Consider the following 16,155-nt stretch of genomic DNA (forward strand, 5'->3'; position numbering starts at 1 on the left):
ATACTTTTGCAGAAGAACTTTTAAATTGTTAGGTTTCAGAGTGATACAAAATAAAGCAACTCATCAGTGAGCATCCCAGTAGAGAACACAGGACCCCAGATCATTTCGTGGTGTTTCACCATACACCAGAGGGGGGCAGCAGAGACAACACAATGGAGCTATCAGTGTGGATATTGTCATCATCTGCCAATTAGGATTTACTCGTGGCATGTTATGAATGTTGTGTTGTGTTTGGTCTCATGTTGAACATAATAACACCTAATAATATAATGTGATGATAATGTAATACCATTTTTTTTTAATACCATAAAACCAACATAAACCCATAACCCACGAGAGACTGGAAGGGAAAACAGATATCAAAAATATGTCCTTCTTTTATTATAATTTTACATTTTTATATATCAAAACCTCTAAAAAATAAACAGTAAATCTACAAGCATAACTGCTGACTTTAGCTGTGCTGTATGTATTTCCATCTTCCTCTTGTCTACAAGGCAGCACTGCAGCATGTGTGGTGCTGAAAATAACAGAGGAGCAGTGGCTACTGAACTGTGTCTTTGGGCAAAAACAAACCAACAAAAAACAACAACAATAATAACAATAACAACAACAACAACAACAACAACAACAACAACAGCAACAACAAAATGGAGAATAGAAAGAGTTAAAGTTCCAGTGGTATTTTTTCTGGGCATAGCAGGGAGAGTTTCAGAGCAGTCTTTTCTCTGGATTGTCCAACACTCCCTTTGCCCAGATGAGCCCTAAACCACTGAGTAGCATAAACATCTCTGGGAAGATTAAGAGGATAAACAGGACATTCAGTTGATCTGGATGGTCTCTCTTCCTCAGACCCCAGGTATTATGTATGCAGATAGGGTGGACAGACGGAGGGGTGAGGCTCCAGGCACAGACAAGAGAGGCTAATCTGGATAGTCCTCCCCCTCCCTGTGCTACCCTCTGTCCTTTCCCTTGCCTTCCAGCTCTCTTCATAGTGGTGGATTGCGCTTCAGTTCACTGGGGGAAGGGGGGATGCGGTCTCCCAGCTTTGTAAAGCTGGTGGAATGGCTAGGCTTGGTGGTGTGCTCCTCAGGATCGGGGGCTCTTTGTCGTGGAGGCAGGGTGGAGCACCGGGCTTTGCCCCTGGAGCGAGGCTGCTGAGGCGGAGGGCCTTTCAGCGCAAATAGTTCAATGGGGGCTTTGGGCTGTTGGGCTGACGGGGACTGTGTGGGATGTGGCGAGGATGAGGACACCGGGGTGTGTGGGGTAAAGAATGGGTTGGATGATGCTGATAATGAAGAGCCCAGAGGAAGCAGGGGAGTGTGTGTGGCCGCCTGCTGGAACCTTGTGAGGCTGGTGGAATGGCTGGGTCGTGGCAGGCTGTAACAAGCCTCAGCTCCTCTGTGGCGGGAAGGCAGGGTGGAGCAGCGGGCCTTTGCCCTTGAACCTGGCTCTCGGGGAGGAGGGGGAGCAATAAGTGAGAAGAGCCTAGTGTCAATATCTGATGTTGTAATGTCTGCCCTGGAGCCCTTCAGACTCTGAGATGAGCCTCTTTTGGATGATGGATGTGACGAGGGCTCCTGGTCTTTCTGATATTCCTGCTTGGAGCCTGAGCGGGGAAGCTCTTTATCTGTTGCTGGGCTTGATGAGGGCTCTTCATCTATATGACAAGACATAGAAAAATTAATAATAAGGTACAAGCATGACAAAATTACTTCAGTGAAAAGATGATGAATGATAAAGCAGATCATGCAAGTTGAAGCCAACAAAAGACAACAGATGCGTTAAGTTTTCTCCTCTTACCCAACATGCCCAGCTCACTCATGAAGGCGTCCAGATCAACAGTAAAATTCTCCTCCTGGCCTGCCTTTGCGCCAACTTCCTTTTCATCTTCCTTTCTTTCTCCTCCTTCCTCTTCTTCTTCTCCTATCTCTTTCTTATCATCCTCCTTCACATCTTCTCCATTTACTTGTCCATCTTTTTCCATTTCTCTATCTTTTTCCATTTCTCCAACTTTTTCCATTTCTCCAACTTTTTCCATTTCTACAACTTTTTCCATTTCTACAACTTTTTCCTGTTCTGCATCTTCTTCCTTTTCTCCCCCTTGTACCTCGCCACCCTCATCTTCTCCTTCACCTCCTTGCTCTTCCTGTCCATTTCCTTCAACTTCTTCAAGTGACTTTGCAACCTCTGGATCAAAGTCAATGGTCCCTCTGGGCTCATCCAGATTGATCTCAGCCTGTTCTTCCTCCTCTATCACTGGCTGCTCCTCTTGTTCTTCCGGTGGTGCCTCCACCACAATGTCTATGGTACTGAAGCGGGGAACGGAGCGTCTTGGGCCGTGAGATTTGACATGAGCGTCTTGGTCTTGATTCAACAGAAACTCCATCAGCATCATGTTCTCTTTCTTCAGCTGTTCCCGTAGAGATCGTGGTACGTCGGGGATCATCCAGGCAACCAACATGCTGAGGAACATGGCGAGGTTCTGTAGGGAAAAAGACAAAAAAATGTTTTTTTTACTATATCATACATATTTCTAGGTTTAAGTAGCTGCAAAAAAGAGGATAAATCGCCGTTACGATGTACAGGGATGCACCGCTCTGCTGGATTGGTATCCGGGTGATACTGACCTTATTAAACTGATTGGGTATCACCAGACGTGACTAATCCACATCCGCATTACAGATGTACTTTGTCAGTGTCATTATAAAATTCAGTGTTTTCAGATACACTAATTCAGCCATGGCGGGCCTCAGTTTTTAATGTCATTGCAATCCCTGGCCTCATGTTACCTTTCATAAAATAGCCAATGAGCAGAGAGAGATATCAGACCAAGGATATTTATCAGCAGAGACTCTAAGATGATCAGAATCAGCATCAGGAGAGAAAGGTTGGATCAGTGCATCCCTAATTATCCATAATGTTACATTAATGTGCCAGTAATAAAGGCAGACAATGGTGAGGAATGAGTGAAGCAGAATTTTAAAAGACAGGCCTTCACAATAGGGTTTGATGACACAGACATATGGGTGCTACAGCTAACTGTGCACAGCTATTAAAGAAAGCCACATATCTAATGGTTACTAAGGTGTTCAGGGATTTCAGAAAGACAGATTAAGGATATCAGATGCCACTTTTCAGATTGAAATTAAGATTAAGATTAAGATATTATATTCATACCTGGAAGAATATTACAAAGGCCAATTTTGCAGCCAGCACAGACCAGTACTGTTTTGAGAAGGTGTATGCATCTGGTTCCCACGGTGGGTCTCTGTAGTCCTTATACCTGAAAAACACAGATGTTGCGAGTATTAGCAAGGAGGACCCTAGAGCAACATGAATGAACGTTGTTTACAATCCCAGAAAATCTGCTAATTCTTAGAAAGATTTGCCTCAGCAAAATCCCTGCTATTAATGCCACATTTTACAGTTTCTGAAAACTCCAAACAACTCTGGGATTTAGGCAAAGTAAGAGTTAAGCTGCCTGGCTCAAGGATTTAAAGGGGAATCCAGAAAGGTCAAGGTTAAAGAGTCACTCTGACCTGCACATGGAGACTCCGGTGAAGAGGGTAGTGGTGGGCGCAGTGCCCGATGGGAAGTTGCTGACATTAAAGTAGGACAGTGAATGCTCTGTGTAGCCATTCATGGTGCCATTCACACTGTACATGTACTGGAAAACCATTCGCGGAACAAACTCTGACGTGAAGGAGATGACGAACGCCTGGGAAGACAAACACAAGAAAGCAGACATGTAGAAACGACCACACTGTATTATTATTATCATATACTACTGGGACATTAAGTGCTTATTAGCTGTATGGGCTAAAATCATTCATACAAAGAATTCTACACCAATAATATTATCTATCTGCAACAACTACTCTAATGTCAATAATATTTCTTGTGAATTCTCTCCATCTGTGTTGAATGCATTTAGAAACTATTTCAATGTGTTACATATTGACCTGAAACTCAATATTGAAACACATTATTTTGTTGAGTCTTGCTGAGCATCCTAACCACTTCAAAGACGTAACATGTATTGGATTTGAACCATGAATCTTTTTTTTTTTTTTGTTCAACATGGTTTTCTGACAAACATTTTTATGGGTAATTTTTAAGTGACTTTTCTGCTATTCCACTGATTGACAGTTGGCGGCTGTAATACATAAGAGTAACAGCAAAGGCACACATGAATGTATGTTTATTCACGCAAGCTTAAGAAAGACAGTCTCAAAGGTTATTGGCACAATAGACAAACAGACACACACACACTTACATTGGTAATAACAGAGAACTTGCTGATTCCACAGAGAATGTTGTACCAAATCCCTGGACATAGCATGAAAGGAGAGAGAGAGGGTGAGAGAAGTGTGTCCATTCATGTCCATGTGTGCGTGTGTGCATGAGTTTGTGTATTTGTGTAAAGGAAGACAGACAGACATGGAGACAAAAAGACAAAAATGGAGGGGCAGAGAGGAGGAAAAGAAAAGAAAGTGATTAGAAGTTGCGGGATAGTTTATATCACATTCACACAGAGTGACTGACAGAGTGGACATGCTCTCATGTGTGGTCTGTACCTATGTCTTTACACCTCACAGCATCAGGCCGTCGGATCTCAGTGACAAATTTTGCAGCATCAAGGCGAATCTCAATGACGTTGTTGAGCAGAGCAAATGCTGGCGCCAGCGGGAAGGACGCCACAAAAAGTGACACGAACCCATACTGAATTACTGTAAACATTAAAACACACATAGTTAAAACCTGACATTGTGTGATTACAGTAGTCAATAAAAGAGTGAGCAGGAGACTAGAAAAGACTCACTCATTTCCATGTACTCTGGGCTCACGCCTTCAAAGGGCTCAAGGGCAAAGTCTTTGTCAAATTGCTCCTTTGGTCTCTTCTCTTCTTCTTCATTCTCCTCATTTTCTGCAGCTCTTTTCTTTTTTTCTTTTTTCTCTTTTTCCTCCTGCATTGTTCTGTACATCTTTTTCAGCTTACTGGAAAAGGAGGATATAGAGTAAAGAGTATAGAGTCAGAGTAAATATAGCACAGACTAGAAATTTGGTAAATGAAGCAGTTTTGTGAGAAATTTATGTTTATAGAAGTAATATATGTATATGTATATATATATATATACACATACGGTATGAGGACTTCGAAGACATTGTTTTGGATGAGCTGCTTTCCGAGCATGATCATGCTGAGCTGGATGCACAACTCGATGAGGCAGCCTGGTGGAGCGCACTGTGGACAAAAAACACACATTTACTCAAGCCATAGATGCATATCGACTACACATACAAATAAAAAATAACCACTAACCTAAAAATAACCACCGTGTGTCACTAAACCTACCTCCTCCATGCGATAGTCTCCAAAGACGTAGACATAATCGCCAGGCCGCCCAGCAAACCTGTACAAAGACAGGACCAAGTCATATGATAAGGAACAAATCACGCAAAAGGTGAGAAGTGAGCAAAGTGAGATTTAATAATAGACACACACCTGCCCTTGAAGAAGGCCACATAGAAAATAGGTGCAAAGGCGTTCATGGATTTGAGAAAGAAAGACTTAAAGATCAGCCTCTCTTCAAACTCTTCTTTTGTCTTAGGAAGTTCTGTTGAAAAACAGATACAACAGTTTTTAGGTTCACTTGCTCATAATGGCATGTTTGAATTACAGAGAGTGACTTCCATTTGACTGTGTGTTTCCTAAATCAGTATCATGGACTTTCAAGCTGAAGTAACCTGTATTTTATAGTGTTACAGTTTATTTCATCATGTCTGTTTTTTGAAACTATGAGATCTAATGCATACAGGGGAATTACAGCTTCAACTCAACACATAGTGTATAGAAAAACAAAATGACCCTACAGGGCCAGAGCAATATTCCCAGTAAGAGTAACCACTGCTCAGTACTCAGCCAGAACAGACTCACCATCATAAATTCCATATCTATGACGTCAGCTAAAGATCAATGAAGATTTTATTCTGTAGTGAAAGTTTTTTAGGCTTAAGATGACTTTCTTGTGGGATACAGTAGACAGTTAAGTTGTGTAAATTACATTATTAGAGGTATGCAATGCAATGGTGAAATAATGGATTTCATACCTTTTCAGTGCCCTTTTGGTTTTGGTATATTAAGCAAGCTTTTTTTTCTAATTGCAATGAAGCAGGATTAAAAAGCTCAACCTAAAGCCTGACCAACATGAATAAAAAATTATTTATTGATCCACTTGTCACTGTGAGGAGTTAAAAAGTGTTTTTACTCCAAATACATGCTGTCACGTTCAGTCTCCAATTGCACATTTGTGCAGCCAAAACCCAGAGGCACTGAATCAACATTGTGAGTCGTGCGGCTTCCCTATTTAATTCTTTACTTTGTAGTGACATTAAACAGAATACCCAGTTCAGTGAGCCACACAGCGATGGCTCCATAGACCTCTTCCAGCACCAGGACGACAAGCATGTTCAAGACGATTCCTGTGGTGGTGACGGTCATCCTCACGCTGGCCTTGGCCTCGGGATCAGGGTTCATGGACCACACGCTTAACATGCAAATGCGATAAACTGCCACTCCAAACACTGCCGAGAAGGTTACAAAGATCTGAGCGCGCACACACACACACACACACACACACACACACACACACACACACACACACACACACACACACACACACACACACACAACATTGAAGAGTGTTGACAAGAAGAATAGAAGAATATCTGTTTACTTTGATGACAATTCTTTGTGATGATTGTATCTTTTTAATATTTGGTACATGTAAATATCTGTTTTTCATCTTTTCTTCACATTAGTCATTGTTATTATGCAATATCTCTTTAATCTTTACCACAGTTTTGTCTTTCTGTTATTCTATTATTAGTATGGACTCAACTGTCTGAAATAAAGCGAGCTGATTGATATGGAAAATCATGTAGATAAATCAACAAATACTATGGGGAAAAACAGCTGATTACTCTTAAATGCCTGATATCCTCATAAAACATAACAATAATCATAAAATATTGTGTGTTGAGCATTAGGGGGATCAACAATGAGGCAGATGGAGGTTAGAAAAGTAATAACATAAACAACAGAGTATATATGCAGTACCAGTAGTAGTAAGGTGGACACATTGATGAGGTAACCTGACAGGTGATCCTCAATGTCCAGGGACTCTGGTTCTCGCTGTCAAGAAGAACATGCATATTACGTGAGTACATAGAGAAATATATGCCATTTATTGTAAGTATGTGCCTTCATGCATGCAGAGTGTGTGATGTGAGGTAATGCTGAGCACATGTTCTGCGCACACACATTATGTTTTCTGTCTGGCAGGTACATGTTTGCCACCTGAAAGGACAGAAATCCCCTCCCCTTCTTCCTCTCCCTCCTCCCTTCTCTCTCTCCATCAGTAATCTGAGCTAATCCCAGGCAGGTAAGCAGCTTTGGACTCAACCACCCACTGTAGGTGAAGGGGGTTTCCTCTTTATGCACCGACATAAACTCATACCGACAGAGTTAGTCTAGCATAACTTTACAATAGATGAAAAACTTAGACGGGCTGCCATATTTGATTGTGTAGCAACAGTTGTTAACCTTCACTCAGTGTGGTGTAATCGAAGAAGAGAGATATGTGTTAGCACTCGCTACGAAGCAAGTTTAAATCACCGCAGTGGAACAGCCCTGCACTTTCCCCCAGCAACTCTGCCCACATAATGTCCTATCACACAGAGCAGTGCAGTGATACCTGGGAGGAAAGCATCTGGTCTGTTTCTCCATCTACACCATCAGCAGTTTGAGTCAACTACAACAGAGCAAAACATGCAGTGAGACACATTTGTCAGTAAAAAGTCGTTGCGTTAACTATGCGTGCAGTTTTTGCTCCATGTCATAAAATCTGAAAGACCACAAAAACATATAGATGCAATACCTTCTTCTTAGACTTTACTTTTATCTTAGCCTTTTTCTCCTGTAGAGCTTCTTCGTATTCAGGCCTCAGCTCCTCCTGCGGCAAACACACGCACATGTTAAAGCACACGGGTAACGGATCACATCCGCTATGACAAAAATCTTTCTGTCACAATATTTCTGTTGGAGCTCTTCTTAACTTTACAGTATGGTGATTCAGTCACCAGTTACAGCTGCAGGAAATCACCAATTAACCTACAGCTACGGCTACAGTATATTCTGACATTTTTGATGCATGGTATTTACAATTGTGGGTCCGTCCTACACAAGTCAGCATTCAATGATCTCATATCAAGAATTATTCAAATTTTAGCCTCGCAACAAGATGCCTTTTTTTTCAAAGGAAGCAGGCTGATATGGGTTGGATTTTCTGTCCAAACACAAACAAAGTTGTGGTTTACTGTTTCCTCATTAGAAGACACTATTCACTATAGTTATGAGTAAACAGGGTCTCCTCATGGACAGCTCAGAATATGTTTCTCAAATACAAAGTGAAGAGAAAAATGTGGGTAATTTGCAAACATGCAGCTGATTAATATGCTGATTGCAAATAAGCCCCACTTAACAGTACATAAACAATTACTGTGAAACGGAATAATATTTGCATGCAACACTGCAAAAAGATTCTTTGCAATATATTTTTTATTTTCTAATGTTCAGAAAATGTTTTTCTGATATTTTCAGATGTTGCTTATAAATATTCTGAAAAATGACCAATACAAAATAACACAGTTTGTTGAACCATATCCTGATTCACTTCTGATTTTAATGTGGGTACATTTAATGGGTACAAAAACTCTCACCTGGACTCGTTCCTTCAGGCAGCAGACAGAAATAACAGAGAAAAACAGAGGGAGAGAAAGGGTTGTATTAGGCTGGGAGTGTATATGCTGTAACCTTGCTGCATCATCTTATCCACCAAGAGCACTGCTTTAAGAACAGACCAATCCCATTACTGACCTTTACAGTGTAATGAGTGTTAATGCATGTGTGCATGGGTGACCGTGTGTGTTTGTCTATGTCTGTGTTAGGGAAAGGGCACTGTTCTCAGACAAATGATAATCTGCAAGGCAAACCACAACTGATCCCTGTCGTCATGGTTGACCCAGGTCATAAGGTTAACACTCTCCCCCTGACTGACCTCATATGGTACTTAAACAAACCGGAGTTTTGAAAATAGAAGGTGATAAAGATAGACAAAACATTTCATAAACATAATAACAAAGCAGTAAAGTGTTAATTCTAAAATAATGAATGTGTGCATTCTTGAATCTACTTTTGTACCTCCTCATCCTCCAAGCTCGTCAAGTCCCAGGTATGTTTCAGACACATCTGTCGCCTTTTCCAGTGTTCAAGGAAACATGCAGCTACAAGAGGATCCACAGATGTGTTAAACCTTGTTTCACCACATGGGAAAGTCTTAATGTTTTTAATGAAGTTTTATTGATTTACACTCATTCAATGGCAGAGACTCTGGAGCTCACTGCATATTTCTATTTATGAAAACATACGTGGCCATTTCAAAACTGTATATGTACATAATGTCATTCAAACATGAGCCACCTAAAAGTTGGCCTACAGTACATTTACATGCCAGGTAGCAGCTTTATGTTGACACCTACATACATATAAACACAGTGTATATCCTGGTTAAATAAAAATGTGATCAAACCAACTGTAACACCTCCAGCCAGTAACTAGATACTGGTATATTGAAATATATCTGGTGTAACATGATCAGAAAAGTGTATTAGAATGTATAGTTACCCCAAAGAGACATGAAAATAGCAAAGAGGACGGTGGCTCCATTGTCGAACAGGTATGATGCTCGGGCCAGTGAGCACACCGTACTCAGACGCCAGTAGTCACAAACTCCATCACACAGCGGACACATGGTGATGTTCAGATTGTCATCACATGTCTCCTGGCTGAAATATACAAATAAGAAAAAAAAAAAAGATGAATATAAACACATGTACATAATGTAGTTTACATAAGCATACTAAGTGAAGTTTGTATCTGCCTACCTTGGCACATTGTCATCCACAGTGAATATGCCGTACAGGAAGACAATGATGCCCAGTACAGAAGGAGGGATGAGGAGCTGAGTATAAACACCCAGCCAGGCAAAATACAACCCAATCTGCTCTCCAAAGTACTTCCTGTTAAAATAAAGGCAATGTATCAACTAGCTGCTGGGGTTTGCAGGTTTACAGATTTCCATTTTTGCCCCACTAGCCACACGGCCGAAGGACAGCGATGTCAGACAGACGGTTGATTGGTCAGTCCAAATCTGGTCCTCAGTAGTGAACAATATCCTCTCAGCTACAGGCTACGTTATACTTGTGAAGTCTAGCGCCATCATCATGTCAAAACTTTCCCTTAACCAGCGCTTTTGTCCGTGATAAGGTCTCACCAAGTAGTGGCTTCTTTTCCATGACACGGCGAATTAATGTTTTTGCAAACCCCTTGACCCTTCCTCTTGTGTCACTATCAGGTCAAATTTTATATCAGAATCGAATGGGCAGACTATAGTAAAATATGTTAATCAATTTCATGCTCCTCAGAGTATAGATCCTTTTAAACACTCTATGAGATTTCATCTTTAACCATCCTGAGGCCAAAGTGCCAACTTTACACATAGAAATTGATTAACTAAATGTAAAGTACTTTCCTGAAATTTGGAATTACTTTGGATTTTAATGACCCCGTGGCCTTTTCTATAGGACAATCATCAGGGTAAACTTTACATATTTAGCTCCACTGGTATGTCTCTATGAACAGCAAAATCATCTGCATATTTGTTCAGTCCAACCCTTTGGTATGAGTTCCAAGCTCTGGCTTTAGCTACACTATATACACTACTGTATAATCAGTACCTGATTAGGTCCACAGGCTGATATTTATGCATGACGCCATAGTTAGCCCATTCTTCATGGAGGACCTGAAGGATATTCGGTCACGTGACATGAGTAAAACACAAGTTAACATTACATAACATTATTAAAAACATACAGGAAACAATTATCAGAATAAAAAGATGCCGTGTCTATGTACTGTTTTCAGACCAAACAACATGGCTTTGGATTATCAATATATTGCAACAACTAGGCTAATATCAGTTTACACTAATCCATATATAATATAAATGAACTCTCATCTCAAATAGCTAACATTCATATTTGTTCAGTCCTACTGATCTGTTCCTAACATCACAAGCTCAACAAGACATTTAATTTGACAATGCACAGATCAGATTTGATTTGATCAACATTTCTGGTTGTAAAAACTTGTAAAACTGTTTTTAAGACAGGTCTGAGGCTCAGCCATGAAGTCAGAGATCTGAATCCTGAGCCAACACATACTACAAGATGATGTGCACCGACTCATGAGGGTGACCTGTCCTATTTTGTGAGATCAGTACAAGCTCATCATCTGTTACTGTGGGAAATCAGGACTATAGTCAGGTTTTAAATAGTGTTATCTGTTCCTGCTTTAAGGCCACTCAACTTACCTGTCTGTCATTTCGCTGATCTTTCCGTCCTCTCCTTGTGAACGACCCCTACAAAGAAGAAATCAGCACCTCTTTACACTGAGATATGCTGGTTAACAGTATGCCATGGGGATCAGTATTTTTCTATTATAATATTGAGATTCTCCCCTTAATCCTCATTTACATCCTACAAATATACTGACCAACCTGCCCTATATAATGCAATATATTCTTTATGTGCAGCAGATGTAGCACACACACAAATTTTTTCAAAAGTCTTTCAAATGCAACATATAGAGAGATCATGTACGTATGAAGCAAATATTCTTTCACATTGTCCAGTGAAGTTGCTATTTCTGTTATACTCACATCATGCAGAGGGAAGGCAGAGTCATAGACACCCCGAGCCAATAATGAGTTGATGCCTTATGACATAAAAGCGTAACACAGTGTCATGGACACGTTGAGTTTTGTGACCGATATGGACACAGGCAGCGTGAAATTTGACTGACACCGTGTATATTAATGAAATAAAACCATAGTAAAAGTTAGACCTCACCAGTGGTTTGGCAAGTTTGGCTGCAGGTAGTGCGTGAAATAATCTCAGCCACCTAGACACAAACAAAGTATAGTCCAAATTGCATGTGAGCTCAAACACATTTGCAAAATATGTACAAAACACTCCTCATAACATGAAATTAGAGGATATTTGTTTCCGACTCACTATTCTACTGCGGGTTGCATTGTCAAATACGGTTTCTGTTGACTTGATGTCATACCTGCAGGAAAAGACAAGAAACAGTCAGAGCATTCAGTCTCAGATTAGACTTATTCCCTTGTTCAAGATTATTGTTAAAGCTTGCATCCTTGCCAAATAAAATCTTTATTTGTTTGTGTGTTTGTTAAATCCACCATATTAGTAAAAAAGTTGCGGTTATCTTGCTACTTGCTGTATCCCGGTAGCACGCAGATTGTAGAATTCACATTTCAGTGGTGTAAACAGTAAAAATTCAATTTCTGTGAGAGCTCTACTGCGTTGATGATGATAAGGATGATAAAAGCACACAGCCTGCAGGTGATTTAGATATTTGGGTGTTATCTAAATCACTAACCATAGCTGAAGTAAAAGACATGTGTGTGTGTCCCTAGCCAAGGGCGACTCCTAAATAGGTTAGTTCGTGGTACCATTCCACCACGTGTGTGTGTGTGACAGTCCTGGTACTCACAGGTGGAGCTTGTCTCTGATAAAAGGATGTTTGAGGGTTTTGAAATGGGTGCGTGTCTGTGAGTCTTTCTGGACGTCCAAGTCAGGGACGTCTGGTTGAAACGGCGTGTTGACTTTAGCCACGATGGAATCCCATATCCCAGCGATGCCCATCCGTTTCCGCAGCTCGCACTTCTGCGCAGCGAAAACACACATGGGACCATGTTGTAAATACCACACGACGGCATACAACCCCTTAGTCTAAGGATGGGATTGTAATGTGCACCCAAATTAATCGTCTGGAAATCTTCAAAAAAATACATTGAATAATGAAGACCAGGGTGTGTAAATGGCGGTGTAATTTCTGCTGACCTTTTTCACAGCAACCTTGATCTTCTGAAGCTCTGCCTCTCGACTGAGTATCGGCCATGGGACGTGTAGTCGAATAAAGACAATGCCGTTTGGCCTCTGCACAGAAACACAAACATGAACATTTTACCATATAAAACGCTATATGTGTAACTTCATGACATTAACCACTGCTAAATTTAGATTACAATTGGAAAAATATGTTTCAAAGTTATTATTGCAGGCCTGTATGATAAATTCATTGTGTATCTGTCTTCTTCATTGTCTTTGTCATGACATTTAATTGCTCCAGCTACTTGTCCTGAGGCAGCCAGATGAGCTTTCTTTAAACCTGTAAGTATGTTACTTTGTGTTGTAATGAGGCTGTTTTGTTGGGAATCCCATTATTTCAAGCCCAGAACCTCCCAATCCTCCAAAGTATTAGAAATGAATGCAGATAATGATAACCTGGTGTGAAAGGTGCCTGAATGGCACCATAACGTAGCCAATTGATTAAATTAAAGGTGAAAGGTGCTGAGCTGTTCCCTTACTTGCGGACCACTAAATTACAACCTGTCCATGCTGTCCAATTACTGTAATGACCTTAGTGCGAGGCAGACACAACGGCAAGCACTCAAGCAACACCTGCTACACCTCCACTGTGTGTTACCAGCAATTTTCTGGCACTAGCATAAAAATCTATTACAGCTACTTCAGATTCACCAGGCTCTGCACTACTGTCAAGCTCCTCTGATCAGAAATGATCAGAATATGAATGTGAGGGTTAAGGGAAATACAAATAAAAGCCAAATCAATGTAATTCAAGTCAAGTAGATTTTTGATGAAAAGATGCTACATAGTTGAATCACTGAGAGGAAGATTATTTCCACATTTTGACTGCAGAGTGAGACTGTACAAAATTAATTGCACATTGATGAGGAAAAGTTATGCAAACTTTCTTATGTTGTAACGTACACAAATAATACAACAGAGCACATTCCTTCACTGATCCAGCACAATGAAATATTCAAATGAAACCTTCACTGTTCTATTTCTGAAATGCTAGCCTATTCATATTTGGCCACAGGCAGACAGATATAGAGACACAGACCAATACAGTACACTGTGACCGCTGAGCACCCCCGTCTACCCATTGGAGCTAAATTAAACTCACCAGTTGCCCCCCAAATACATGTTCATGTGCCAACATGCACACTTCCGAGTAGTGGATCACTCTCTAATAAGGCCCTATAATCTGGCCTTTGGCTTCACACTTACGGTCAGCGGTCTTAATCCTCAACCAAAACAGCAGCTGATTTAACAAACAAGCGTCCCACATACACACACGGACATAAAAACACACACAGACACACACAAACATGCATGCGCACAAATACACACATATAGGATACAAAAAAAACAAACACCCACACTGACACATACTGTACAGTACAAGACAAATGACATGCAACACACTTCATATTGTTATTATTATAGTTATTGTTAGTATATTATTCTGTAATGTAGCGCTGCTATTTTATGAGTTCTCTCTTTAATTAGAGTTCAGGTATGTCCTCCAGCTTCAGGGGACAAGCCGAGTCTTATCCTCAACCTGTTTGGCAGCAGTCCAATCACAGGATTTGTGGTCACATCACTTAAGGATGGCTTTGATCCATAAAACTGTATTGGAATGTACAGTAGATGAAAAAATAATCATGGTGAAAGCAGCGTAAGAGCAGATACACACCTGTTTGTCACGCTCAAGCTGTAGCCCGGCTTCCAGTAGCCCCCCTTCGAACTCCTCCCTCATTAAAGCCTTTTCCTCATCAGACAGCTTTGACTCCTCCGCATCTCCTGCAGGTCCACCTGCCTCACCAGAATCCACTTCTATTTCCCATCGGCCTGGTATGTGTATTGGTATACTGCCATTGGATACAATAGAAAGGCGTGCCTTGGATGCCCGCCTTTTTTTGTATTTGTAGCAAAGGACATAGTCCACTTTTGTCTTGCCGTCAGCGAAATAAAGCCCAGGGCCTAGATCGATGCCAGAGTCCTACACAAACACACAGAAGTACACACAGGTAATTAATGAGGTAAGTGATGAGGGTTACAAGTAATGAATTTAAGTACTACAGTGTAAGAGCATGTCAATTAGGCAAAGTTCCATATGTGTCAGCTCAGGGAAGGGAAGCATGAGATGAGAGACAGCTGACATATAGCTGCAGGATGTTAAAGCGAGTGTTTGCATTCAGAGGAGACCATACCGGAAGAGGGGGCTCGTCATTGTCAGGGGGGATGACGGCGCCTCCATTGGCGGCATCGAGACCGAGCCCGGACAGCGATCGGGCCAATGAAACAAGCTTCGCTGAGTGAATGGACGACGACTCACTCATTTCTGTAGTGACGGGCATATGTTCTTTTCCGTTTCATCCCTCTGTTGGTATGAAAAGAAAAAAAGTTGGGATGACCTGGCAGCTCTAGACGTAACAAAGCACTCATTGTGAAGAGTGAATTCCTTCCTTCCTTAATACTAATAGTTTCTCTTGGCCTGAAAATGTCTTGGTGTTTTTTCTGCTAATTATGATCTATCAACTCTTAATATGACCTCATAGTTTGCACATATGTCCTAATGAAGAGATACCACCTCATAAAGATAATATTGTATAATTATGTTTGCATGATAATTATGCAATAATAAAAATAAGAAATTATTCTTGCATTTTGATTATCTCATCAGATCTCAACATTATGACTTGTTGCTGCACGTTTATAAGATATTCAGTCACAAATCTCTCAATTATATGTAATAATTATAAGGGGGAAAAACTATTTTAGTCTATAAAATGAAATGAATATACACATTACTGTACAAATTTCTTTGAATGAATTGGTTTTCTTTAATTTGAAGAGTTGACAATGCTCCACAGCATTTACTTATTGTTGAGATATGTCGAGCTGGAGATATACATTGTAGATCAGCTTTACATTCAAATATTGCATTTGAAATCACAAAGTAGTAGCTGTTTTATACTGACAGATCAACTGTAAGCCAAAGTTAAGCTGTCTCATCTCTTTTTTTTACCCAAATGAAGCTGTAGGCTCAGATTAAGCTCACACTGCAATCCAAGC

General features: G+C 40.6%; 1 protein-coding gene across 1 annotated transcript; it reads right to left on the bottom strand.

The window, feature by feature from the left end:
* Positions 1-989: 989 nt before the first annotated feature.
* ano2a (anoctamin 2a) lies at positions 990-15,446 on the bottom strand. The gene is made up of 28 exons (XM_070830575.1): positions 15,291-15,446; positions 14,774-15,079; positions 13,051-13,146; positions 12,701-12,873; positions 12,199-12,253; positions 12,034-12,085; positions 11,844-11,899; positions 11,496-11,543; positions 10,861-10,925; positions 10,009-10,143; positions 9,749-9,909; positions 9,266-9,348; positions 8,785-8,796; positions 7,944-8,018; positions 7,761-7,817; positions 7,124-7,198; positions 6,409-6,610; positions 5,510-5,621; positions 5,360-5,417; positions 5,148-5,248; positions 4,826-5,001; positions 4,581-4,733; positions 4,280-4,332; positions 3,543-3,721; positions 3,181-3,286; positions 2,119-2,485; positions 1,804-2,025; positions 990-1,660 (listed from the first exon to the last, which is right to left on the bottom strand). Exons 1-28 carry the CDS (start codon positions 15,435-15,437, stop codon positions 990-992), a joined length of 3,996 nt encoding a protein of 1,331 aa, XP_070686676.1. The 5' UTR covers positions 15,438-15,446.
* Positions 15,447-16,155: the final 709 nt, after the last annotated feature.

This window comes from Pempheris klunzingeri, chromosome 5, assembly GCF_042242105.1.
Source record: "Pempheris klunzingeri isolate RE-2024b chromosome 5, fPemKlu1.hap1, whole genome shotgun sequence".
NCBI classification, from domain to species: domain Eukaryota; kingdom Metazoa; phylum Chordata; class Actinopteri; order Acropomatiformes; family Pempheridae; genus Pempheris; species Pempheris klunzingeri.

Coding starts and splice junctions, on each gene's coding strand:
- ano2a (XM_070830575.1), bottom strand. CDS start 15,437: ATGCCCGTCACTACAGAAATGAGTGAGTCGTCGTCCATTCACTCAGCG. Junction 2,486..3,180: donor CCTTTGTAATATTCTTCCAG/GTATGAATATAA, acceptor TTTTCCCTACAG/AACCTCGCCATGTTCCTCAG. Junction 2,026..2,118: donor AGGTGAAGGAGAAGATGAGG/GTGGCGAGGTAC, acceptor AAAAAGTTGGAG/AAATGGAAAAAGTTGGAGAA.